At 46.6% G+C, this 27843-nt stretch overlaps 1 protein-coding gene across 1 annotated transcript; it reads right to left on the bottom strand.

Annotated features, from left to right (window-relative positions):
- Nucleotides 1-676: 676 nt before the first annotated feature.
- Nucleotides 677-26988, bottom strand: TMEM267 (transmembrane protein 267). The gene is made up of 3 exons (XM_064140431.1): nucleotides 26846-26988; nucleotides 13034-13421; nucleotides 677-2702 (listed from the first exon to the last, which is right to left on the bottom strand). Exons 2-3 carry the CDS (start codon nucleotides 13355-13357, stop codon nucleotides 2367-2369), a joined length of 660 nt encoding a protein of 219 aa, XP_063996501.1. The 5' UTR covers nucleotides 13358-13421; nucleotides 26846-26988; the 3' UTR covers nucleotides 677-2366.
- Between the last annotated feature and the right edge of the window lie 855 nt (nucleotides 26989-27843).

Below are 27843 nucleotides of genomic sequence, written 5' to 3'. Positions count from 1 at the left end.
ATGAAAAAAAAATTTACATACTATAAATGACAGAAATCCATTGTATGTAGATAATCTTTAAGGGAATGTTCTGCTTCCCCCATTTTGTTTCTAAGCAACCCCCCTCCCCTCCTTTTATTCCTTTTGTAAGAAAGGCTAAATGGGTCCACCACACTGCCAGGCAAGTTTCACAGAACCACTGAATGGTTTGGGTTGAAGGGGATGTTAAAGGTCATCCAGTTCCAACCCATTTCTAGCATGCATTTCTAACATGAGGAACAAACAGGGCAAACACCTTTTCTTTTCCTTTTGTGGGAAGGCACATTTTAAAAGGATGAAACACTTTCCACAAACAGTGTGCTGAGGAGAGCCTTCAGTACCTCGCAGCAACAGAAAGTCTCTGGTACCCATTAAGTCAACCACCCATATTCTGCTGGGTTGTTTTTGGTACTTTGTACTAATATTTATAACTATACATTAACAGTATAAATACACCAAACAATCTTTCCATTTTTTGATAGCTTAAATTCAGCACATGCTATCCTAATATATGCTTCTCCATAAAAAATAATCCCCTTTGACAGCTATTCATCACACATTGGAATAATTAAGGCCCCATCTCTTTAATGAGCAATGGAGTTCTATGAATAAAAACATTAACAATTACTAAAAGGCATTTCTCAGCCCATACACTGTGAACTAGGCAGCAGTTTTATTTTTACTTTCACAGAATCACAGAATGAACCAGGTTGGAAGAGATCTCCAAGATCATCCAGTCCAAGCTATCCCCCAGCCATAGCCAATCAACCAGACCATGGCACTAAGTGCCCCATGCAGGCTTTTCTTGAACACCTCCAGGGGCAGTGACTCTACCACCTCCCTGGGCAGCCCATTCCAGTGCCAATCACTCTCTTAAATCACTTTGTGATTTCCTTTTTCTGAGAAATTTCTGTAAATGAGAACTTTGAATAGTCCACAGTGCAAACTACTACATTATGATACCTGCAGCATACTAACAGATTTGCTTAACTGACTTACTTATCAAGAAATGTCTATTTCCAATATAACAACAACAACAATGCATTTCATTTTACAATAACAAAGATTATATTGCACTTCGTGGAACATGCTACTTATGAGTACAGTAGTAAAGTCTTTAAGCAAACTCACACTTGGAGCAATTTTCATTTTCTTGTATCTTCCCAAATCATAGAATCATAGAATCAGTCAGAGTTGGAAGGGACCACAAGGATCAGCCAGTTCCAACCCCCCTGTCATGCCCAGGGACACCCTACCCTAGATGAAGCTGCCCACAGCCTCAGCCAGCCTGGCCTTAAACACCTCCAAGGATGGGGCCTCAACCACCTCCCTGGGCAACCCATTCCAGTCTCTCACCACTCTCATGCTCAACAACTTCCTCCTCATGTCCAGTCTGACTCCCCCCTCTGCAGCTTTGCTCCATTTCCCCTGGTCCTGTCACTCCCTGATATCCTAGTAAGTCCCTCCCCAGCTTTTTTGTAGGCACCCTTCAGATACTCGAAGGCTAAAATCTTATCCTAAATCTTCCCTGAAGCTTCCCCCTCACTGTAATAAATGCAACTTTAAGCAATCCTTAAACATTTACTAAAAGTCCTTATTTCCAAAATCATATTTGGAGCACTTTAAAAAAAGAATGAAACAATTTGGCCAATACACACAGTATGGTAACCAAACAGTCTCCTCCTTTCTAACCACAGTAATTATCTGCAGAGTGAGTACTAAGCAACTGCAGAGGAACAAAATTTATTAAAAACACGATGACAGCAGTGTTCAAAGAAGTGCAGCTACACAGTGGCACATGGTGAAATACAAACAGTGTTTCTTTTGAATATGGGTGTCCAGTAGGAGGAAAAAAAGAATAAAAATCAAAAGGCTGATAGCTTTTTGTCAGTGGCATACACTAGTAAATTCATACTAATACTTAGCATTTACATACCACTGTTTTTAAGTGCTACAGAAATGCTGTCTAGATTAAATGTACCATCTGAGCATTATATTTACAAATTTCAAAGTGAATGGTGATCAGATGAATGGTACCAGGTCAGTAAAATGTAATGCAATTAGCACAGAGAGTGGCTAAGCACTTTATAATATAACCAGGCAGCTGTGCATGAAGGATGTTGGAAGATCACATATTTTACAAAGGGAGTGTGCAGATATAAAATTGTTAACATTAATTAAATAGCCTTCTGTGGCCACAAGGGATTGACAGCAGAGAAGGTGTAATTGGCTCCACAGGCTTAAAACAGATCCCTGACTCAGAAGTCACAGGAAAGATACAGAAACTATCCCAGTGTTGTTGGATGCTGTCGAGGGCCAACACAAAGAACCTTCCAGAACCATCGTTCTTACACATCAATGTGGATTCCATGTTTTATAGACAATAATTCTCTAGTGCCTGTTAAATACATAATGAATGAACACAGATGAGGTAAAGATGCTGTAATTGCCACATAGAGCCAATATGGCAGAGGAGGAGTTTTTCCAAATGGGCAGATCCAGAGGCCGTGACGGATCCCATCACGGACATGATGAGATGTCCAGGATATGAACAACATCCAGGGAAGAAAGCACCATGAGTCCTTAAGCCTGAAAAGGTGCATAATAAACTTTAATGTCAATGCCACAACAGGAATCACAGTAGAGCAATGAAGAAGCGGCCTCCGTGGAAGACTCAGAGCAGCCTGCAGGAAAGAAAAACATAATTGGCAATGGCTACAACAATGACAAGAAACGTTTCATGGGTATTTACAGGTGTATTATCAAATGGCTAACTGGAAGTGCAAAGGAAAACATGCTGTTCCTTTCCACTGTAGGTGGTGAAATTCAACAACATAACTGTTTGGATCACAGACAGGTCCTGCGCTCTCTGTTGTACATCGTGAATCATGCATTATAGAATCATAGCATCATAGAATCAACCAGGGTGGAAGAGACCTCCAAGATCATCCAGTCCAACCTAGCACTCAGCCCTAGCCAGTCAACCAGACCATGGCACTAAGTGCCTCAGCCAGGCTTTTCAACACCTCCAGGGACGGTGCCTCCACCACCTCCCTGGGCAGCCCATTCCAATGCCAATCACTCTCTCTGACAACAACTTCCTCCTAACATCCAGCCTAGACTTTCCCCAGCACAACTTGAGACTGTGTCCCCTTCTTCTGTTGCTGGTTGCCTGGGAGAAGAGACCAACCCCACCTGGCTACAATGTCCCTTCAGGTAGTTGTAGACAGCAATGAGCTCTGCCCTGAGCCTCCTCTTCTGCAGGCTGCACACCCCCAGCTCCCTCAGCCTCTCCTCATAGGGTTTGTGTTCCAGGCCTCTCACCAGCTTTGTTGCCCTTCTCTGGACACCTTCCAGCACCTCAACATCTCTCTTGAATTGAGGGGCCCAGAACTGGACACAGTACTCAAGGTGTGGCCTGACCAGTGCTGAGTACAAGAGCAGAATAACTTCCTTTTCCTGTTGGCCACACTGTTCCTGATCCAGCCAGGATGCCATTGGCTCTCTTGGCCACCTGGGCACACTGCTGGCTCATCTTCAGCTACTCCCTCTCAGTACCCCCAGGTCCCTTTCCTCCTGGCTGCTTTCCAGTTACTCAGTGCCCGGCCTGTAGTGCTGCTTGGGGTTGTTGTGGCCAAAGTGCAGAACCCTGCACTTGGCCTTGTTCAGTCTCATCCCGTTGGCCTCTGCTCACCCATCCAGCCTGTCCAGGTCCCCCTGCATCTTTGTGATGGGTTGGAGTGGATCCTTCCCCTAATAACTTACTATAAACCTACCCCAGAGATGGAGTAAATTCACTACAACTCAGAATTTGGAAAGTCTGGGAAATTAAATTGTAATTTTACAGTTTAAATATAACAGTATAGACAGAAAAAACTATTACAGAATGTAGTAACAGTAGAGAAGACGGAGATGGGGTCAAGAGGCAGTGAAGCAACCAGCAGCAGCCAAAACAGCAGCAGGGGAAGATCACAGCTGAAGCAAGCAGAAGCAGCAAAGGGAAAGATCCAGGCTGTGCTTCCAGACATAAAGCTTTTGATGTTCCAGTGAAATTATATTAATTTATCCGTTGTTGCCATTTTATAGCCTATCCCTGGAACATTCACCTCTCCACTCAGACTCCAGTACTCTTCCACTTCTAAGTTTCTCTGTCCCTATCTAGCGCAGATGGCCACAATCCTATTAAGCATTAATGATGGCTGGACAGAAGGAGAGGAATGTGGTTCTGCAGTTTCTCATACACTCATGTGGTATTACAGTAACTTGTAGTCTGCTGCACTGACTGCATGCATTCAGATTTGACACTGTTGAAAGGAACCTGACCATACAATACATCTGAAATATTAAATATGCTTTTCTTGGAACCTTAAATATGATTTAATGGCACTTCTTTTCAAAAATAGATCCTGTATTTGGCTACATTTGGCACCCAAGTACTTCTCCAGCTGGACTGTCTTTAGAACAGAAGAGCAATTTCCTGCACAACAAAAGCATACTCTAAGCTATATGCATTTTGATTGCTTTGATGATATCCTTTTATTGACAGACAAAGAACAAGCTCAGAAGCCAATATCTGAATCATTTGTAACTGGGGTTTTTGTAACAATTTGTTTAATGTTAACTGAGTTGGAAACCTGATGATCTATTATAATTAAGGTGAATGTCTAGTTAGTGAGATTAAACTTAGCCACTTTAGAAAGTGACACTTACAATTTTAATATATGCAGTTGAGAAAATATTCCAGATGTACTTACTAGCAACACCCAGAACTATCTCCACAAATTCAAAGAGTGCAAAAATTAAGTGTTTTGGATTTCTAAGCAACAAATACATAGATTCTTGTTTCTGAAAGGTCGGGAGAGACAATAGCACATGACTAGATCTATACAGGTGTTGACCTAGCATAAATCTGATCCATTCAGATACTGGTGAACATTTGGAAAGACTGTAACAGGCACCAGGGACTCTCTGCAAGTGACACTGCACCTTAATGTTGTTTTGAACTCCTCACGGCACCTACTGCAGAAAGCAAATAAAGCATTACTAAAAGACACCAGCCAGCAAAGTGTTAATGCTTCAGCTGTATTGTTTCAGGATTCAACAGCTATGGTACCTGACAGTGGGAGTCTGGAATAGCTTAATCAAGTTTTGATGGATAAGTTAGAATCAAGGTTTTGAACCTGGTCTTCTGTGTGAGGAAACTTATATGTAGCCTTAGCTAAGAAACAGAAAGATGGAAAGTTATGGACTACCCTGGGATACAAAAGCCTATGCTATAACCAAAGTCAACATCAAAAACCTTGCAGAGAGCTTTGCTCTATTAGAATCATAGAATCAGTCAGAGTTGGAAGGGACCACAGGGATCATCTAGTTCCATGCCCCCTGTCATGGGCAGGGACACCCTGCCCTAGGTCAGGTTGCCCACAGCCTCATCCAGCCTGGCCTTACACACCTCCAGCAATGGGGCCTCAAACACCTCTCTGGGCAACCCATCCCAGGCTCTCACCACTCTCATGATGAACAACTTCCTCCCCATGTCCAGTCTGAACCTATCCACCTCCAGCTTTGCTCCAGCTTTGCTTCCCACCACAGCCATGTTCATGACTTTATCAATCAGGTGACAGGAGTAAAGAGTTCACAACCTGCCTCAGCAACTTTTAAATGTAATAGTATGGATCCAGCTCCTTAAAGTTGGTAGAAATAATGTATTTTCTGCAACTTATTTCACTTCCACAGAAGCAGATTATACACAGATTAAAGCAGAAAAACCCTGTGATGCTGAAAATGTTTATTATTAACTGTACAAAACCAGCCAGATTTTTTTGTCACTATAAAACAAGTCTAATTCTGAAAAAAAAACAAAAACAAAAACAAAAACAAAATCCACCATGAATAAATTTTGGCAAATATCCTATTCACTGGTCACTATTTCTGCACATCAGAAAGATCAGTGTCTCTAAGTTTAAGTGAGCCTTTTGCTTTTGCCCTGTAGAGGTCAGGCAGCCACACAGTGAGTCAGGAGAATTTGAATGTCGACTACAGCCTCAAGCTATGCCGGGGGAAATTTAGGCTTGAGGTGAGGAGAAAGTTCTTCACTGAGAGAGTCATTGGACACTGGAATGGGCTGCCCGGGGAGGTGGTGGAGTCGCTGTCCCTGGAGCTGTTCAAGGCAGGATTGGACGTGGCACTTGGTGCCATGGTCTAGCCTTGAGCTCTGTGGTAAAGGGTTGGACTTGATGATCTGTGAGGTCTCTTCCAACCTTGGTGATACTGTGATACAGGCACAATTTCTGACCATTACTGCCCCATCTTTATGAGGTTTTGGAGAAGCAATGCTTAATTTTTGGTTTTCCACACAATTTTAGATGGCAGGGCTGTATATACAGCAAACCTGAGTACTCACTCTTAGCAAAACAAAGCCCTATTTTATAATTGCAGCATGCTCAATAGGCTTCTGAAATGCTGTTGCCCAAGTTCTGAGAGAAGAGTAGTTTGTTTTCTCTTTTACCTTCTCCAACTAGAGGAACATTTACATCCTCGAGTTGCCCAAGAGACATGCAGTTGTATTTGGCAATAGAAGTTGTTATACTCCTGCTCCTAACGAGTACATTTGTTTGCCTTTAGTAATCACCAGGTATCAAAAAATAAAGAAAAAGGCAGTAGAATGAGCACTCTGCCCTGAATCTCCTGGAAAAAGGACGACTGTGGTTTGGGTAGATTCAGGAGGAACTTTTAAGATGACAGATCAGGCTGCAGTTGCAAACAGGTGATTTTATTCACAACACAAATCACCATTCCATTTGCCTACACATTCAATTAGGTGCCTGATTTTCTTGAAGTTCCACCTCGTCCAGTCCCTCTCACACACTGCCATGAGCATAGCAGCTGGAGATATGAGACAGTACCACACAGAAGAACCCAAGCAACCTCTTTGCTTTTATATCGTGACACCCCAGAATTTGTGTAACACAGGCTCCTCACTCATACTCCACGAGACTTCACAGGCCTAAAGTCCCAAATGTTTAGGCTGATTCAGGCTAAATTAATTGTGTGTGCACAAAGCTTATCCTCCAATTCTAGAAATGCTCCTCTACAGCCCACTCTGGTCAGCATGTTAATCTGCTGCATTATGTATGTTTGCTGGTACAATGTTGTTGACCACCAAGCACATTCTCTACCCACTGAGAATCTGATGAGTCTTAAGTAGCAAGCCAGCAACTTCTGTGCTTCTGTTCTGCAGTGTGTTTGGGCAGCAATCCTGGGGTAGACTGGGAGCTAGCTGCACATTGTGCTGGTCTTGCTTATCAGCAATGCTGAGTACGGTGGCAGCCTGCAGTAACTTTCACCTCAATAACAAGACAGATTCTTCAAACACTGATTCTTAGATTCTTCTACACTTGTCTGCACCTCATACACAGTAAAATCTACACTGAATACAAATACCTATAATAAATTGTAAAATAGCAAGACCTTAGTAGACTTTATACCTGTTGCAAAAATAAAGTGGGCAAAAGGGCAGATCACATGCTAGTTGGTACACAGGTATTTATCTGAGTAAATATATAAATAGTGCAGGTGACTATTTACCCTGAATACTCCACAAAAATAATGATGATGTAGTAAAAAACAGCTCAACAGCCAAGTACCCAAAGCAGCAGGCTGTGTCAGCAGGAGCAGTTAAGGTACAAAATGGAGGTAGAAGGCAATGCTGTCTTGTGCTGCATAGAAGGATTACTTAAAAAAAAAAAGTAACCTGTCAACAGATTTGAGTGAATTGTGTGATGTGAAAAGTGCTATTATTATAAATTAGTAATGGTGGTGTTGTTGGCTAATTATATTTCTTAATTTATTAGTTTCTTAGTAATAGGTTGCATAAGCAGTAAATACTGTAGGCTGTTAAATCAGTTACTCTTAATCCTGCAAGCTGAAGAGGATGTGAATGGAACTAACAAGTACATAGTAAAAGATCCCACAAAGTCATAATCTACATAGGCAACAGCCTTAAGTTGAGATGTTGAGGTGCTAGAAAGTGTCCAGAGAAGGGCAACAAAGCTGGTGAGGGGCCTGGAGCACAAACCCTGTGAGGAGAGGCTGAGGGAGCTGAGGGTGTGCAGCCTGTAGAAGAGGAGGCTCAGGGGTGACCTCATTGCTGTCTACAACTACCTGAAGGGAGGCTGTAGCCAGGTGGGGGGTGGCCTTTTTTCCCAGGCAACCAGCAACAGAACAAGAGGACACAGTCTCAAGTTGTGCTGGGGGAAGTACAGGCTGGATGCTAGGAGGAAGTTGTTGCCAGAGAGAGTGATTGGCATTGGAATGGGCTGCCCAGGGAGGTGGTGGAGGCACCGTCCCTGGAGGTGTTGAAGCAAAGCCTGGATGAGGCACTTAGTGCCATGGTTTAGTTGATTGGGCAGGGCTGATTGATAGGTTGGACTGGATGATCTTGGAGGTCTCTTTCAACCTGGCTGCTTCTATGATCCTGCTCTGGACCAGATGATCTTTCAAGGTTCCTTCCAGTCCCTGACATTCTGTGATTATATTAAATTATTACATTGCAGTAATTTACTTTGGGATATGAACATCTGAGGGGTGTCAAGATAAAGGTGCCAGTCTCTTTCTGGTGGTGCCAAATGACAGGACAAGAAGCAACAGTACACAATCATAGAATCATGCCATCTCTCTCAGCACCCTAGGATGGATCCCATCTGGTCCCATGGACTTGTGAGGATCCAAGTGGCTCAGCAGGTCTCTTACTTCTTCCTCATGGATTACAGGGGGACTATACTGGTCCCTGACTCCATCTGCCAGTACAGGAGTCCAGTTGTGCTGGAGACAACCTGTCCCACTAGTGAAGATTGAGGCAAGGAAGGTGTTAAGCACCTCTGCCTTTTCCTCATCCTTTGTCACTATATTCCCCTCTCTATCTAACAAGGACTGGAGGTTGTCCTTGGCCCTTCTCTTGCCGTTCATATATTTATGGAAACATTTTTTATCCTCCTTAACAGCCATGGCCAGCCTGAGCTCCAAATGGGCTTTTGCCTCTCTCACTTTTTTTCTACAAGACCTAGCACCATCCTTGAACTTCTCCTGGGACACCTCCCCTCTTTTCCAAAGGTGATACACTCTCTTTTTAATTTTTAATTCCTTCAGCAGCTTCCTGCCCATCCAGTCTGGCTGTCTCCCTCCTCAGCTCATCTTCCAGTACAATGGCACAGCTGCTCCGTGCCTTCAGGAGTGTTTTCTTCAAGTAGGTCCAACCTTCCTGGACCCCTTTGTTTTTAAGAACACAGGAGATTCCACCTCAACATCAGGAGACAGCTCTTTATAGTGAGGGAGCACTTGAACAGGCTGCTCAGAGAGGTTGTGAGTCTCCAGAGATGGAGACTCACAACCTTCAACAGCTTCAGGCAGCTATTGAAGACTGCCACCTAGTGGTCACAACTGGGAAAAACCACTGGCAATAAAAGAACGGAAAAGCAGCAACAGAATTCGAACAGTAGCTTCTAGTAACCATCTGTTCATTACTTCAACTTGCTGGTTTTAAAACAACAAAACATACACGACAATAATTATAGTTTGAAATGGTATACAAACCTCAATGTAATAGAATCATAGAACGGTTTAGCTTGAAAGGGACCTCAAAGATCATCCAGTTCCAACCTCCCCGCCATAGGCAGAGGCACCTCCCCCTAGAACAGGTCGCTCAAGGCCTCATCCAGCCTGGCCTTGAACACCTCTAGGGAGGGAGCAGACACAACTTCCCTGGGCAACCTGTGCCAGTGTCTCACCACCCTCACTGCAAAGAACTTCTTTCTAACATCCATCTTGAAACTCCCCTCTGTCAGTTTAAACCCATCACTGTGCAGTCTGGAGATGAGAAAGCTCAGAGGAGGTATCATCAAGATGTACCAAAATCTGAAGAGGAGAGAGTAAGGCTCTTCCCACTGGTGTCCACTAACAGGGCAAGATGCAGCGAGCAGATTCAAACCCAGGAGCGTCCTCCTGAATGTAAGGAAGCTTTTCATAGAATCATAGAATCAACCAGGTTGGAAGAGACCTCGAAGATCATCCAGTCCAACCTATCCCTTCATTGTGAAGGTGACTACACACAGGAACAGTTTCTCAGACAGGCTGTGGAGCCTACATCCATGGAGACATTAAAAAGTTGCCTGGTTATGGTCCTGAGCAACTGGCTTCACACAAGCCTGCTTAAGCAAGTGGATTTGAGATGACCTCCAGAAGACTCTTCCAACAGCAACCACACTGTGATTCTGTGAAAATGCTCTTTGTTAAAAACAAATCTAAAAGGAAAAGTGACCAACTGCGCAAATAGGAAAATGTCTTTAGAACAAATAGTGGCATTGTATGTAAACAAAAATTATTTTGCCATTGGAAAACAGCTCCTGTTCTTCTGCTTCCTAGGAGCATTTTTCTCTGTCATTTATATCCAGAGTGTAACACCACTATAAGCAAACTGGATGAGGATAAGGAAAGTAAGATAGTCAAACAACTAAGTCACACTCTGGTTGAAAGAATAAAGGTTGGTATCTTCCCTTTCTCTCTGCAGGTCCATGTATAAGTGAGGGTGCACACTTTTTGAGGAGGAGGATAACCAGCATACCAGCCTGCACAGGCTAGAAACACTACTGTAATCAAACTGTGAGACTCTGTGTTGCTGAACAGAGCAAACATAAGCAAATGAGCACAGTGGCAGGGCTCTAGTGATGGGGACCAGGATCTAGCTGGGGTGAGGGGTGTCTACCTGAAGTACGAGATCTGGAGGGCCAGGGCTAGCACAGTCAGAGCCCTCAGGAGGCACACGTTTTGCAAAGTAGAGAGGAGAGGCTGCATATATACATTTGGAGGAGGCAAGAAGGTGAGGGATACACAAGCAACCTGATCTAAGCAAAGATGTTTCTGCTCACTACAAGGTGGTTGGACTAGATGACCTTTAAAGATTCATAGATTCATAGAACCATAGAATCACCCAGGTTGGAAGAGACCTCCAAGATCATCCAGTCCAACCCTATCGAGTCAACTAGACCATGGCACTAAGTGCCTCATCCAGTCTTCTATTGAAGAACTTCAGGGACGGTGCCTCCACCACCTCCCTGGGCAGCCCATTCCAATGCCAATCTCTCTGTGAAGAACTTCCTCCTAACATCCAGCCTAGATTTCCCCTGGCACTTGAGATTGTATCCCCTTGTTCTATTGCTGGTTGCCTGGCAGAAGAGGCCAACCCCCACCTGCCTACAATGTCCCTTCAGGTAGTTGTAGACAGCAATGAGCTCTGCCCTGAGCCTCCTCTTCTGCAGGCTGCACACCCCCAGCTCCCTCAACCTCTCCTCAGAGGGTTTGTGTTCCAGGCCCCTCACCAGCTTTGTTGCCCTTTTCTGGACACCTTCCAGCACCTCAACGTCTCTCTTGAATTGAGGAGCCCAGAACTGGACACAGTACTCAAGGTGTGACCTGACCAGTGTTCAGTGCAGGGGCAGAAGAACCTCCCTTGTCCTGCTGGCCCCACTGTTCCTGATGCAGGCCAGGATGCCATTGGCTCTCTTGGCCACCTGGGCACACTACTGGCTCAGCTTCAGCTTACTATCTATCAGTACCCCCAGGTCCCTTTCCTCCTGGCTGCTCTCCAGCCACTCTGTTCCCAGCCTGGAGTGCTGCTTGGGGTTGTTGTGGCCAAATCCTGCACTTGGCCCCATTAAATGTCATCCCATTGGCCTCTGCCCACCTTTCCAGCCTGTCCAGGTCCCTCTGCAGGGCTCTCCTACCAACCCAAACCATTCTATACTTCTATGGCTCTGTATGTATTGAGTGTGAATGAGAAAGCAGGAACAGGACATATCTAGTCTAGTGGAGAAGCACAGGAAAAGGTTCCATGGGATTATTTCTGTTGAAGAACTGTTAAGCAGTTCTGCAAAGCAAGAATATGTTGATCACGTTTCCTTTAACAGCAGCCAATTCCTTTTTTTTTTTAATTTTATTAACAATTTTGAAACTTGATTTTTAGTTTTTAAAAAATGTTTTTATTTCTTGCAACAAACTATATTTATAGGCAAACTCAGACTGCCTCTTTAAAAGCGACAGTTCATACATGGCTTGTTTTCAAGGAAACTGGTTAGGCAGGGCTGGCTAAAGCCAAACATACTACTCAGTAAGACTGATTGAAATCAAAGAGCAGCTGGACAAGTGACTTTCCAGATATCTTTATGTAGCTCTTGTTGTTAACAGAAATTGAATAATCCACTTTACACATAAAGTGGATGTGACAGCAGCTGTTTAACTTGAGTACCAAGCTATGTGATATACACAGTGGGTATCTTCAAGAAAAGACTGGATGGGCACTTAGTGCCATGGTCTAGTTGACTGGCTAGGGCTGGGTGCTAGGTTGGACTGGATGATCTTGGAGGTCTCTTCCAACCTGGTTGATTCTATGATTCTATCATGTACAAGCTCTTTCAGAACTTTTTTTTTTCCCAGGGCTTTGCAAGAAGCAGCAGAATTTAATAAGAAACCTAAAATATTTTTAGGTCTCTTAAAATTGTTAACAACTGCATACAAATATAATTCCCATTTATCTATTAAAAATATATTGATTTAAAGTATCATTGCAACCTTTCTTCTTTAGGATATGGTAGACGAGCAATAAAGCATAGAATCACTGAATGGTTTAGGCTCCAACCCACTGCCACAGGCAGGGACACCTCCCACTAGAACAGGTTGCTCAAGGTCTCATCCAACCTGGCCTTGAACACCTCCAGGGAGGGAGCAGCCACAATGTCCGTGGGCAAGTGTCTCACCACCCTCACTGTAAAGAACTTCTTCCTAACATCCAGTTTAAATCTTCTCCCTGTCAGTTTAAACTCAGCATTCCTCATCCTGTCATTACAAGACCTTATTGATAGTGCCTCCCCAGCCCTCCTGTAGGCCTCCTTCAGATACTGGAATGATGCATGCAGCATACAATAATGAAGAAGGAAAATAAATAATCACTGATCTATTCATTTACCTTTAATGACAGGGAGCCAGCAAGAATGAAGTGGTCCACATCAATAATAGAGGCAAGGAATCCAGCCAGAGCAACCTCAGTGAAGTCACTTTTCTTCCTGAGTCCAATCACTATTGCCCAGGACCACATGCCCAGGATACCATGCACTGCATTATCAGTGAAGGCTCGGATCCAGTCATTTTGCTGAATGAAGGAAAACTGCAGAAGTCTGTCTACTACAAAGCAGAATACTCCCAAAGCTAGACTAGAAATAACTGAAGCTGTGCTGAAAGTCTGGAGAAGAGCATGGGCCTTTTCAGTCTCGGATGCCACGGCAAAAGCCATGTCATAGCACACAAAATGTCACCACGATATACACTGTGCATGGTCCTTTGTATCATCAGTTGTTCTGTAAATGTCAGAGAATAGAAAAAAAAATTATTGAAGAAAACAGAAATTAGGACAAAACATTTGTTAGCACAGCTACAAATGAGCATGAACACACCACCCCCCCCCCCCCCACTTTCATTGTTAATATTCCTAGGGATTTTTTTTTTCACTTTAAGTCATTTTGTTGACTTGAACACTACAGCTCTGAATTAAAACACTTGTTTTAATTAGAACATAGAATCATAGAATCAACAAGGTTGGAAGAGACCTCCAAGATCACCCAGTCCAACCTAGCACCCAGCCCTAGCCAGTCAACCAGATCATGGCACTAAGTGCCTCATCCAGGCTTTTCTTGAACACCTCCAGGGACGGTGTCTACATCTTTCAACACACTTACTTTCCCTGGCACAACTTGAGACTGTGTCCCCTTGTTCTACTGCTGCTTGCCTGGGTGAAGAGGCCACCCCCCACCTGGCTACAATGTCCCTTCAGGTAGTTGTAGACGGCAATGAGGTCACCCCTGAGCCTCCTCTTCTCCAGGCTAAACAACCCCAGCTCCCTCAGTCTCTCCTCATAGGGTTTGTGTTTCAGGCCCCTCATGGCTTTGTTGCCCTTCTCTGGACACATTCCAGCACCTCAACATCTTTCTTGAATTGAGGGGCCCAGAACTGGACACAGCACTCAAGGTGTGACCTGACCAGTGCTGAGTACAGGGTAAGAATAACCTCCCTTGTCCTACTGGCCACACTGTTCCTGATGCAGGCCAGGATGCCATTGGCTCTCTTGGCCACCTGGGAACACTGCTGGCTCATCTTCAGCTACTATCTACCAGCACCCCCAGGTCCCTCTCTGCCTGGCTGCTCTCAGCCATTCAGTCCCCAGCCTGTAGTGCTGCTTGGGGTTGTTGTGGCCAAAGTGCACAACCCTGCACTTGGCCTTGTTCAGTCTCATCCCATTGGCCTCTGCCCACCCATCCCGCAGGGCCAGGTCCCTCTGCAGGGCTCTCCTACCCTCCAACAGCTCCACACCTGCTCCTAGCTTGGTGTCACCTGCAAACTTGCTGATGCTGGACTCAATCCCCTCGTGCAGATCATCAATAAAGATATCTCTGTAACATGGAAAGCTCTATCTCTGCTTTCTGAAATCTTACAACTTCACAAAATAATTTGCAACATGTCCATGATAATACACTGAAGACATTCCAAGGTTCCTCGTGGTCTTCAATATATAGAATCACAGAATGGTTTAGGTTGGAAAGGACTTCAAAGATTATCCAGTTCCAACCCCCTGCCATAGGCAGGGAGACCTCCAACTTCAATCTTTTACACTGCAACAACGAAAGAAATACTATAATTTGGAGGATTCTTAGAAGTGATACTTTAAAACTGCAGCATTCTCTATGCAGTGACAATTAAAACAGAGTTTGTAATCTATGATCCAAACCACTACTTCCATTTATATACATTGTAAACACGTATTATCACCCTGCTGTCCAACTCCCTGTTTACCTTAGAGACTGGCATGTAGAATATGTATTAAGAAAACCAGAAACACTAAAACATCTTTACTATTTACCATAAACACAATGACAACAACCACTGGATGAAGGGTTTGCTGATGATGCAAAACTGGAAGAGGAGGCTGATGCACCAGAAGGTTCATAGGATCACAGGGTATTAGGGTTTGGAAGGGACCTCCACAGATCATTGAGTCCAACCCCCTCTGCCAGAGCAGGACCATACTGTTTAGCTCAGGCCACATGAGTGCCTCTTGAAGTCTCCAGAGAAGAGGACTCCACAACCTCTCTGAGCAGCCTATTTCAGTGCTGTCACCCTTACAGTCAAGAATTTCTTCCTCATGTTGAGGTGGAACTTCCTGTGCTGTAGTTTATACCCACTGCCCCTTGACCTACCACAGGATGCAACTGAGAAGAGTTTGTCTCCTTCGTCTTGACCCCCCAGCCCTCATATATTTATAGAAGTTGATTATATCTCCTCTAAGCCTTGTCTTCATCAGACCAAAAATCCCCATGTCCCTCAGCCTCTCCTCACAGGGCAGTGCTTCAGCCCCTTCATCATCTTCAGAAAGCTATGCTTGTGCTGCCATCCACTGCAGCCTGAATAGGATGGAGAGATGGGCAGACAATGAACTTCGGAAGTTCAGCAATGGCAAATATAGGGTACTGCACCAAGGAAGGAAGAGCTCCATGTACCAATACGAGGTGGAGGCTGACCTGCTGGAAAACAGCTTGGGGTGGGGGGGTGGGGGGGAGAAAAAAACAGAAAAAGGGAATCCTGGTGGACAATAGGATGACCATGAGCCAGCAATGTACCCTTACGGCCAAGGAGGACAACAGCATCCGGGAGAGTGTTAGAAGGGCTGTGGCTAGTAGGTGGAGAGGGGTTCTCCTCTCTCTCTGCTCTGCCCTGGTGAGGCCACATCTGGAATACTGTGTCCAGTTCTGGGGCTCTCTGTTCAAGGACATAGAACTGCTTGGGAGAGTCCAGTGCAGAGCTACAAATATGCTGAAGCAAGTGGAACATCTCCCTTGTGAGGAGAGCCTGAAGGAGCTGTGGCTGTGCTGCTTGGAGAGGAGGAGACTGAGAGGTGATCTCATCCATGTGTATAAATATGTGTAGGGTGAGTGTTGGGAGGATGGAGCCAGGCTGTTCTCCCTGATGCCCAATGATAGGACAAGGGGCAACAGGTGCAAGCTGGAACACAGGAAGTTCCACATAAATATAAGCAAAAATATTCTTGCTGTGAGCATGTCAGAACATAGGAACAGGCTGCCCAGAGAGGTTGTGGAGTCTCCTTCTCTGGAGACATTCAAAGCCCATCTGGAAGCATTCCTGTGTGACATAGTCTAAGTGATCCTACTCTGGCAGAGTGGGTTGTTTAGATGATCTTTTGAGAACTTTCTATAAATTCATCAAGGACAAAAGGAGAACTGGAAAAATCTCCATCCTGTATTGGATGCAGAGGGAAACAGGGACTAAGCTGAGGTGCTTAATGCCTACTGTGCCTCAGTCTTTAGCTCTAAAACCAGCAGTTCCTTGGACACCAGTCTCAGGAATCATAAAATCAGTCAGGGTTGGAAGGGACAAGGATCATCTAGTTCCAGCTCCCCTGCCATGGGAGGGGATCTACCCTAGATCACAAACTAGGAGTCAGGGAGGGGAACCAGAATGAGGTCACCACAACAAACGAGGCAGTGGTCAGACATCTGCTAAGCCACTTAGACCTGCACAAGTGTAGGGGGATGGATGGGCTGCACCCATGGGTGCTGAAGGAGCTGGCAGATGTGCTCACCAAGCTGATCTCTATGATTTAACTGCAGTCCTGGCTAATTGGGAAGGTGCCAATGGACTGGAGGGTAGCAAATGTAACACCTATCTAGAGAAAGGAAGAATGGAGGGTATGGGAAACCACAGACCTGTCAGTGTGCCCTCAGTGCCAGGGAAGCTATGGAGCAGGGCATCTCAAGCACCATTACACACCATATAGGGGAGAATCAGGGGAGCAGGCACAGCCATCAGGGGTTCATGAAGGGCAGGTCCTGCCTGATGAGCCTGATCTCCTTCAATGACAAGATGACTGTTGGGTGAGGGAAAGGCTGTGGGTATTGTCTACCTAGACTGTGGAAAAGCCTTTGGCACTGTTCCCCACAGAATTCTTGTGGCCAAACTGGCGGCTGATGGCTTGGATGGGCACAGCTCTGCTGGATACAGCACTGATGGATGAAAGGGCCCAAAGGGTGGTGGTCAGTGGAGTTAAATCCAGCTGGCAGCCAGGAACAAGTGGTGACTCCCAGGGCTCAGTGTTGGGACTGCCTCTGTTTAACATAGAATCATAGAATCAACCAGGTTGGAAGAGACCTCCAAGATCACCCAGTCCAACCTAGCACCCAGCCCTAACCAATCAACTAGACCATGGCACTAAGTGCCTCGTCCAGTCTTTTCTTGAAGACCCCCAGGACACAGAGTGTGTCAGCAGTGAGTTTGCAGATGGCACCAAGTTGGGGGACAGTGCTTATCATCATGAGGATAGGGAGGCTCTCTACAGGGGGACTTAAATAGACTGGATCCATGGGCCAATGTCAATGGGATGAGCTTCAACAAGGCCAAATGCCAGGTCCTGCACCTGGGCCACCATTCCAAGCCATGCCACAGGCTTGAGGCAGTGTGGCTAGAGAGCTGCCTGCAGAAAGGGACCTGGGGGGTTGTACCAGTCAAACAACAGAATATGAGCAAGCAGTGTGCCCAGGTGGCAAGGAAAGTCAATGGCATCCTGGTTTGTATTAGAAGTGCTGTGTCCAGCAGCAGCAGGGAGGTGATTGTGCCCTTGTACTTGGCTCTAGTGAGGCCACACTTTGAGTATTGTGCTCAACTGTAGGCACCGCAATACAAGAGGGATATGGAGATGCTGGAGTGGGTCCAGAGGAGAGCAACAAAGCTGAGGAAGGGCCTGGAGAATAAATCTTATGGAGAGCAATTGAGGGAGCTGGGGACACTTAATGTGAGGAAGAGGAGGCCGAAGGGAGATCTCACTGCTGTCTACAGCTATGTGATACAAGGTTGTGGAGAGGCTGCTGCTGGTCTCTTCTCACAAGTAAATAGTTACAGAAGAGGGAATGGCCTCAAGTTGAGGCTGGGTCGGTTTAGATTGGACATTAGAAAACATTTTTCTGCAGCAAGAGTGGTAAGGCATTGGAATGAGCTGCCCAGGGAGGTGGGTGAGTCACCAACCCTGGAGGTGTTTAAAGGTCGTTTGGATGCGGTGCTTAAGGATTTGGTTTAAGGGTGAACTCTGCAGAGCAGGGACAATGGTTGGACTTGATGATCCTGAGTTTTTTTCCCAACCCAAATGTTTCTGTCATTCAGTAAGGTCCCTTCCAACCCCTAATGTTCTGTGACTCTGTGAAAGGCTGAGGAGATTGGGGCTTTTTAGCCTGGTGAGAAGACTGAGAGTTCTTTATTTTTCTTAAGTATTATAAATACTTAGAAGGGTGGGTGTCAGGAAGATAGAGCCAATCTTTTTTCACTGGTTGTGAGAGACTAAACCTCTTTTTTCACGTAATCTCTCTTTTCATGCAAATCTCTCTTTTCATGTAAATCAACAAAGATAAAGTTTATCTTTGCTCAGGTGGTTTTACTGAAATGCCCAGGGATGTGTATTGAATAGAGGGCCGCTGGGCCCCTGCAGGGGTTGCACCTGGATGTGCAACAATTGCAAACGACTGCCTGATGAGTCAGCTCTGCCCACTGATAACACACTTGCATTAATGTGACTAGGGCGGCCAGAGGCATCTTCGCAGAACTCAATAAAAGACACTGGGGCGATACCAGCTGGTGTGAATGTTGTGAAAGAGGGAGTTTCACCATGGACATCCAACCTGGAAACTAGCCCAGGAACCCTCTCTCCACCACCACCACCACCACCCAAGCTGTGCCCTAAGTTTTACCTGCTCTAAGAAGTCTTGAGTGATGCGGCTTGAGTGATGTGGAAGTCTTGAGTGATAGGGCTGTCAAGGAAAATAAAAATGTTTCCATAAATATATGAATGGCAAGAGAAGGGGCAAGGACAACCTCCAGTCCTTATTAGATAGAGAGGGGAATATAGTGACAAAAGATGAGGAAAAGGCAGAGGTGCTTAACACCTTCTTTGCCTCAATCTTCACTAGTGGGACAGGTTGTCTCCAGGACAGCTGGACTCCTGAAGTGGTGGCTGGAGTCAGGGACCAGTACAGTCCCCCTCTAATCCATGAGGAAGCAGTAAGGGACCTGCTGTGTCATTTGGATCCTCACAAGTCCATGGGACCGGATGGGATCCATCCTAGGGTGCTGAGGGAGCTGGCAGCTGAGCTGGCCAAGCCACTCTCCATCATTCATCAGCAGTGCTGGCTCCCTGGAGAGGTTCCTGAAGACTGGAAGCTGCCAATGTGATACCCATTCACAAGAAGGGTCGTAAGGAGGAGCCAGAAAACTACAGAGCTGTCAGCCTGACCTCAGTGCCAGGCAAGGTGATGGAACAGCTCATCTTGGGTGCCACCACAAAGCACCTACAGGACGGCCAAGGGATCAGGCCCAGCCAGCATGAGTTTAGGAAGGGCAGGTCCTGCCTCACCAACCTGATCTCCTTTTATGATCAGGTTACCTGCCTGGTGAATGTGGGGAAGGCTGTGGATGTAGTCTACCTGGACTTCAGCAAAGCCTTTGACACAGTCTGCCACAACAAGCTCCTGGCCAAGCTGGCAGCTCATGGTTTGGACAGATTCACTCTGTGCTGGGTCAGGAACTCGCTGGATGGCAGAGCCCAGAGAGTGATGGTGAATGGTGCCACATCCAGTTGGCAGCTGGCACTAGTGGTGTGCCCCAGGGATCAGTGCTGGGCCCAGTCCTGTTCATTATCTTTATTGATGATGCGGACGAGGGGATTGAGTCCAGCATCAGTAAGTTTGCTGATGACACCAAGCTAGGAGCAGGTGTGGAGCTGTTGGAAGGTAGAGGAGCCCTGCAGAGGGACCTGGCCAGGCTGGATGGGTGGGCAGAGGCCAATGAGATGAGACTGAACAAGGCCAAGTGCAAGGTTCTGCACTTTGGCCACAACAACCCCAAGCAGCACTACAGGCTGGGGACAGAGTGGCTGGAAAGCAGCCAGGAGGAAAGGGACCTAGGGGTACTGAGAGGGAGTAGCTGAAGATGAGCCAGCAGTGTGCCCAGGTGGCCAAGAGAGCCAATGGCATCCTGGGCTGCATCAGGAGCAGTGTGGCCAGCAGGACAAGGGAGGTTATTCTGCCCCTGTACTCAGCACTGGTCAGGCCACACCTTGAGTGCTGTGTCCAGTTCTGGGCTCCTCAATTCAAGAGAGATGTTGAGGTGCTGGAAGGTGTCCAGAGAAGGGTGACAAAGCTGGTGAGGGGCCTGGAACACAAACCCTGTGAGGAGAGGCTGAGGGAGCTGGGGGTGTTTAGCTTGTAGAGGAGGAGACTCAGGGGGGACCTCATTGCTGTCTACAACTACCTGAAGGGACACTGTAGTCAGGTAGGGGTTGTTCTCTTCTCCCAGGCAAGCACCAATAGAACAAGGGGACACAGTCTCAAGTTGTGCCTGGGGAGGTCTAGGCTGGATGTTAGGAGGAAGTTCCTGCCAGAGAGAGTGACTGGCATTGGAATGGGCTGCCCAGGGAGGTGGTGGAGGCACCCTCCCTGGAGGTGTTCAAGAAAAGACTGGATGAGGCACTTAGTGCCATCGTCTGGTTGACTGGATAAGGCTGGGGGATAGGTTGGCTGGATGATCTTGGAAGTCTCTTCCAACCTGGCTGATTCTATGATTCTATGATATGATTCTATCAGCATTAATAATCACTTAAAAGTTCCTAAAAACTGTTGACGTTCTGTGATTTGTACAAAATCTTCTTGGTATGGAGTAACTCTTGGAAATAGTCATTGTCCTTAAAAAACTGCTTCCCATCTCAGAAGAAATTCCACAGATAATTCAAGATCATAAAGACACCCCACATCCAACTCCCAGGAAGTAACTGAAGGAAGACAGAGCATTAATTTCTGTGATAACATTAAAAAAAAAGAACACTTCTGAAATAAAAATCTCCATGTAAGTGATGTATTCCTTAACTTCATTATGTTAAAGACACTGAAAAGCAGCCTTTGAAGGACAGCATCAATTCTAACTGTCTCAGCTGTTATGCTCTTCTGGTGGTTTTTTTTCTGGAGAGCCATGGAGACAGACCACAGTTTAAAAGCCTACATCCTATCTAATAATAGATTCTTCCCAAGAGGCTGCTATTTCTGTGCAATATATTAAATCCTGATAACCCTTCCTCCCTTGGTTCCATCAGATAAATTTATATTCTAAATAGGCTTTTTAAATGAGTATATTAGACTTTAAAAATCAATACTTCTAACAATATTGGCACGTAATAATTAATTATTTTAAACATGTTATTGATTAAAAGTCTCAGAAAATACAAAATGTTCCCCCAGATTATTCATGTGCTTGTTGCAGAGTGTTCCAGGTTAAGGCCAATTGGGCTGGGGGAGTCGTCTGGCAACCTGATGACCCCTGTGGACAGTGAGACCTGGACCCTCCTGGGGAGGCTTGGATGGCAACACTCTATGCTGGGTTAGGAACTGGCTGGAGGGCCGGACCCAGAGAGTGGTGGTGAATGGTGCCACATCCAGCTGGCAGCTGTCACTAGTGGTGTCCCCCAGGGATCAGTGCTGGGCCCCATCCTCTTTAACATCTTCACAGATGATCTGGATGAGGGCATGGAGTCAGTCATCAGCAAGTTTGCAGATGACATTAAGCTGGGGGAAGATGTGGCTGGGTTGGAGGGCAGAAAGGCTCTGCAGAGGGACCTTGACTGCCTGGACAGATGGGCAGAGTCCAAGGGGATGGCTTCAATAGCTCCAAGTGAAGGGTGCTGCACTTTGGCCACAACAACCCCATGCAGAGATACAGGCTGGGGCCAGAGTGGCTGGAGAGCAGCCAGACAGAGAGGGATCTGGAGGTGCTGATTGATACCCACCTGAACATGAGCCAGCAGTGTGCCCAGGTGGCCAAGAGAGCCAGTGGCATCCTGGCCTGCATCAGGAATGGTGTGGCCAGCAGGAGCAGGGAGGTCATTCTGCCCCTGTACTCTGCACTGGTTACACCACACCTTGAGTACTGTGTTCAGTTCTGGGCCCCCCAGTTTAGGAGGGACATTGAGATGCTTGAGCGTGTCCAGAGAAGGGCGACAAGGCTGGTGAGAGGCCTTGAGCACAGCCCTACGAGGAGAGGCTGAGGGAGCTGGGATTGGTTAGCCTGGAGAAGAGGAGGGTCAGGGGTGACCTTATTGCTGTCTACAACAACCTGAAGGGTGGTTGTGGCCAGGAGGAGGTTGCTCTCTTCTCTCAGGTGGCCAGCACCAGAATGAGAGGACACAGCCTCAGGCTGCACCAGAGGAAATTTAGGCTGGAGGTGAGGAGAAAGTTCTTCCCTGAGAGAGTCATTGGACACTGGAATGGGCTGCCCGGGGAGGTGGTGGAGTTGCCGTCCCTGGGGCTGTTCAAGGCAGGATTGGACGTGGCACTTGGTGCCATGGTCTGGCCTTGAGCTCTGTGGTAAAGGGTTGGACTTGATGATCTGTGAGGTCTCTTCCAACCTTCATGATACTGTGATGCTGTGAAAGTTTATCCCACTCCCACTTCCTGTCCACAGCCCTATTTATAACGCAATTCAAGTTTCTCCCTCTCTCTTGTTCCTGCCTTTGCCTCTGCAACATCTCCTTACTGCTGCTGTTCCAGCTAATCATAGAATCATAGAATCAACCAGGTTGGAAGACACCTCCAAGATCATCCAGTCCAACCTAGCACCCAGCCTTATCCAGTCAACTAGACCACAGCATTAAGTGCCTCATGTAGTCTTTTCTTGCACACCTCCAGGGATGGTGACTCTACCACCTCCTTGGGCAGCCCATTCTAATGGGAAATCACTCTCTCTGGGAATAATTTCCTCCTAACATACAATCTATACTTCCCCCAGCACAACTTGAGACTGTGTCCCCTTGTTCTGTTGCTGGTTGCCTGGGTTGGATGAGGCAGTGGCCAACCCTGCTACCTCCTGCACACAAGGGCAAAAAATCCATTTCAACCCAGAGAACCCAGTCTCATCCAACCCGGTTTTGTCTATGTACTGCATCTGTTCCCTTCTCTTATACCTTTGTAACCCTCCTTTACCTTACTTTTACCTTAAACCCTCCTTTATCTTCCTGGAGAAGAGGAGGCTCCCAGGTGACCTTACTGTGGTCTTCCAGTATCTGAAGGAGGCCTAAAAAAAAGCTGGGGAGGGACTTTTTAGGATATCAGGGAGTGACAGGACTGGGGGGAATGGAGCAAAGCTGGAGGTGAGTAGGTTCAGACTGGACATGAGGAGGAAGTTGTTCAGCATGAAGAGTGGTGAAAGCCTGGGATAGGCTGCCCAGAGAAGTGGTTGAGGTCCCATCCCTGGAGGTGTTTAAGGCCAGGCTGGATGAGGCTGTGGGTAGGCTGTCCCTGCCCATGGCAGGGTGGTTGGAACTATATGCTGCTTGTGGTCCCTTCCAACCCTGACTGATTCTATGATTCTAAATACCTTTTACTTATTGTTAAAGTTTTCTTTTTAAATTCCAAGATGGTTTAAAGTTGTTCTTTGGGTGGTTTATCCCCTTTTCCTCTTCTACCTAATCTCTTCTACCTAACTTCTATTCTGTGGGACTTTCAAGCTCTGGGTAAACTTAAATGGTAACACAGAGTTATCTACAAAACATGACTACTGGCATTGATATTTACAGAAAAATTGCCCACTGAATCACATACTTAGAAAGTGTTTTAAAAAAGAGAAGTAAGCATGAATAACACATGAACTTTGCATACAGATTACAAAAAAAATGGGTCAGGTTTAGAGTCTGCTAATGGAAATTGCCTATTCTGAATGAGCATGTAGACAGAGCAGAACATTAAATATTGGAAAAGCCATTTTTTTGGGTGGGTGACTTTAAAATACACAGCACATTTGTGCATAAATTCTATCTGAAAGAACAAATCATAGAATCAGCCAGGCTGGAAGAGACCTTCAAGATCATCCAGTCCAACCTATCCCCAGCCCTATGCAGTCAACTAGACCATGGCACTCATGGTGCCTCAGCCAGGCTTTGCTTGAACACCTCCAGGGACGGTGCCTCCACCACCTCCCTGGGCAGCCCATTCCAATGCCAATCACTCTCTCTGACAACAACTTCCTCCTGACATCCAGCCTAGACCTGCCCTGGCACAACTTGAGACTGTGTCCCCTTGTTCTATTGCTGGTTGCCTGGTGATCTCCTGACAAATGTTTCTTCTATATAACCATCATGGCAGATTGGAATTTATTTATAATTACAACAAAATCTGGATAAGAACCCAATCTGTGAAGAGCTGATGTAGCAACGCATAGAAACACCCTAAATGTACTCAACTTGAAACAAAGCACAGTACTATCCAGAGAGAAAAATAAAGGGGGAGGGAAAGGAGGGGGGAAGAAAAACATATGAGTAGTTTACGTAGTAGCCTCATTACCTACAGCAACATTCAGACCATAAACTGCCCATCCAATTATCGTGTAACTGAAGACAGGGAGGAAGGAAAGACAAACATGCGTCAGAGAGACATAAAATTACTGAGATTAGCAGCAATTTTTTATGTCTTGAGGAAGGGGTATCCTTTGTCCCAGCATTCAGCGCCGAAGGCCCTCATTCATTTCTAAATAAAACCGTACTGTCATCCTCAGGGCAAAAACGAAGCCAAGCATGCTGCAGAACCCTACACGTTAAGCGACATGCCCGGCGCTCGGTAAAGCACCGCATTAATGTTTCTGTAATAGGTTGTCCTGGGGTTCAAATGCAGGTTACCAGAGACTCTTATAAATTTAATAGACCCAGTGACAATTTATAGAATTTATAGAGTGCCCTCCCCTCTTTTCCCCCTCCCTTCCCAGAGATAGGGAATTAGATGTAGAGAGGGAGATAAAGGTAGGGACACCCAAATAAACCAATCTCACTCGATTTGGAAGTAAAAAAGGAAAAGTTTAACAATAACTTAGAAAGGGTATTGGAGGTAGGGGAGTTTACAAAGGATAAGGAAGGGAGAACAGCAAAATACAAAAAAGGGATGGATACAACCCGAGCAATGTGATGGTGTCTCTGCCTCGTGGCTGCCACGTGGTGTGCTGGTATGCAGTATCAGTGTGTGTGTGAAGAGTGAACGCAGGAAAAAGAGGAAGAGACAGGGAGCTCCTGTCTCTTTTATACCACAGGAAGTGGGGGGAGTGGGTTAACCATCACCTGGAGTGTGGCCCACCCCTGGGGAGGGGCCAAGACCCCTAGGGTTAGGTTCAGGGTTACTCCCCCAGGAGTGTTAACCCTATACATAGGTAATTGTAATTGTTTAATCAAGAAACATTTTAATAGAGTGTTAAGTATGCCTAGCCGCAAACGGCAGTGTAGGTACAGCTGTTGTAAATCAGGAAATATGCCTAACTGCAGAGCTCATGCTATAGATGGTAATGTGCAAAGAATAAGCTAGCTAATTGCTAAAAATTCCAAGGACTAAGCTTTAGGTGCATCCTTAATTTTGAGATAAGAGAGAACATGGCACATGTGGGACTCGGGACATTAATCAGTCATGTTCCAAGGACTAAGCTTTAGGTACATCCTTAATTTTGAGATAAGAGAGAACATGCCACATGTGGGACTCGGGACATTAATCAGTCATGTTCCAAGGACTAAGCTTTAGGTACATCCTTAATTTTGAGAAAACATGCTGCATATGGGATTCAGGACATTAACCAGCCAAAGGAAGTCCATATTTGGAGACGGGTTAACCAGAGGACACCTGAGGAGGACTGCTGACTTCATCCTCAACGACCACCAGAAGGGAAGGCAGACCCTAACCCAAAAGAAGGAACATGCAAAGGATGGGTTTATGTAATTTGCAGGGTGGAACAACGCAGACAACACAGTATAAATATAGGCTAATGAAGAGACTTGTCACGGCAGGTGGCGGAGCGGTGACTCCCCTGTCGTCCAGCGCTGTAACTTTGCTCATATTCTACTTGCCTAATTGAATAAATTTGTAATCTGGACACTTTGATTTTGAGTCATTCTCAATTTATAACATTTCCAGTGCTAGGACTTGACACGACAGAATCACGGAATTCACCAGGTTGGAAGAGACTTCTAGGACCATCGAGTCCAACCTAGCCCTTCTAGTGAACTAAATCACGGCACTAAGTGCCACGTCCAGCCTCCTTTTAAACACCCGCAGGGATGCTGACTCCACCACTTCGCCGGGCAGCCCACTCCAATGCCAAACACTCTTTCCGTGGAGAATTTCTTCCTAACATCCAGCCTGAACCTGCCCTGGCGCAGTTTGATGCTGTGTCCTCCTGTTCTGTCGCTGCCTGGCAGCAGAGCCCAACCCCACCTGGCCACAGCCTCCCTTCAGGGAGTTGTAGACAGCAATGAGCTCTGCCCTGAGCCTCCTCTGCTGCAGGCTGCACACCCCCAGCTCCCTCAGCCTCCCCTCACAGGGCTGTGCTCCAGCCCTCTCATCAGCCTCGCTGCCCATCTCTGGACACGCTGAAGTACCTCAATATCTTAAACTGAGGGGCCCAGAGCTGGACACTGAACGATGTATGGGCATCTGTCTATTAGAGCAGGAATATGACGCTGGCGTCAGTCAGACTGCTACGAGAGTCCTTTCCCGCTTGAGCTCCTCCTCAGCAAACCTCACTGTTTCACAAACAGACCCCCGGAACCCCAGCCCCGGGGCAAGGAGCCATAGCCACGAACAGCGCGCGTCTAGCTGGCCCGGGTAGCACCGGACAGCCTCCCGCCTCCGCCGCCCCCTGCGCCCAGCCCGCCTACCTGAAGCGCCGCCGCCACCAGCCGCCCCTCGGCTGAAGCCAGGCCACCCGCCCCGGCCCCGCCGGCGCAGCGCTAGCAGGCATGCGTGGCCGCGGAGCACGCTGGGACAGCGGCCCGCCCGCCGCCGCTTGTGCTTTGCGCCTCCCGGGACGCGCCGGCGTGGCGGGAGCGAGCGGCGCTGCGGGGGACTAAGTGTAGCCAGGTGGGGGGCGGCCTCTTCTCCCAGGTAACCAGCAATAGGACAAGGGGACACAGTCTCAAGTTGTGCTGGGGTAGGTATAGGCTGGATGTTAGGAAGAAGTTCTTCCCAGAGAGAGTGATTGGCATTGGAATGGGCTGCCCAGGGAGGTGGTGGAGGCACCGTCCCTGGGGGTCTTCAAGAAAAGACTGGATGAGGCACTTAGTGCCATGGTCTGGTTGACTGGCTCGGGCTGGGGCTAGGTTGGAGTGGATGATCTTGGAGGTCTCTTCCAACCTGGTTGATTCTATGATTCTATGATTCTATGTGTGTGTGGAACTGTGGAAACCAACAAGATTAAACCGAGCGCTTGTGATGGTTTGGGTGTTCCCCCCCCCCCACTTTGGAAATCACCCAGACTAGACTCAGCCAGCTCTGGGAATATAAATGAAGCTATTTATTTACATCTGGCACAATACACAAGCAGATAGTTACAGTACATACAGTTATAGACAGAAATAGACAAGGGAAAAGGTAATACAGAAACACAACTCCCCTCCCAGAAACCTGAGTCCCCAGGAGGGGCTCTCAACCACCCCTGCACCTTCCCCCTGCCCCTCTCAACCTTACCCCAGTCCTAAGGAAGAATGGAGGTTCAGCCAAGAGGTTATGAAGCAAAAGTGGGTTAGTCCAAATGGAAGGTGAGGCTAGGGAGATGCAGCTCAGCCAGAAGCCCAAGGCAGAGAGAGTGAAAATGGCGAGAGTGTTACCTAATGGTTTTTTTTCTTCTTTCAGCAGGACTCTTGAGGGGAGCAGACAT

Source organism: Pogoniulus pusillus, chromosome Z, assembly GCF_015220805.1.
Source record: "Pogoniulus pusillus isolate bPogPus1 chromosome Z, bPogPus1.pri, whole genome shotgun sequence".
NCBI lineage: Eukaryota > Metazoa > Chordata > Aves > Piciformes > Lybiidae > Pogoniulus > Pogoniulus pusillus.
Note: the sequence above shows the minus strand (reverse complement) of the source record. Positions and strands in the feature narration are given on the sequence as shown.

What these genes read in the sequence shown, in the direction of transcription:
- TMEM267 (XM_064140431.1), bottom strand. Translation starts at nt 13,357, where the DNA reads ATGGCTTTTGCCGTGGCATCCGAGACTGAAAAGGCCCATGCTCTTCTC. An exon ending in CTGGCTCCCTGTCATTAAAG is followed by an intron (nt 2,703 to 13,033) that starts GTAAATGAATAG and finishes TCTTTCCTGCAG; the next exon opens with GCTGCTCTGAGTCTTCCACG.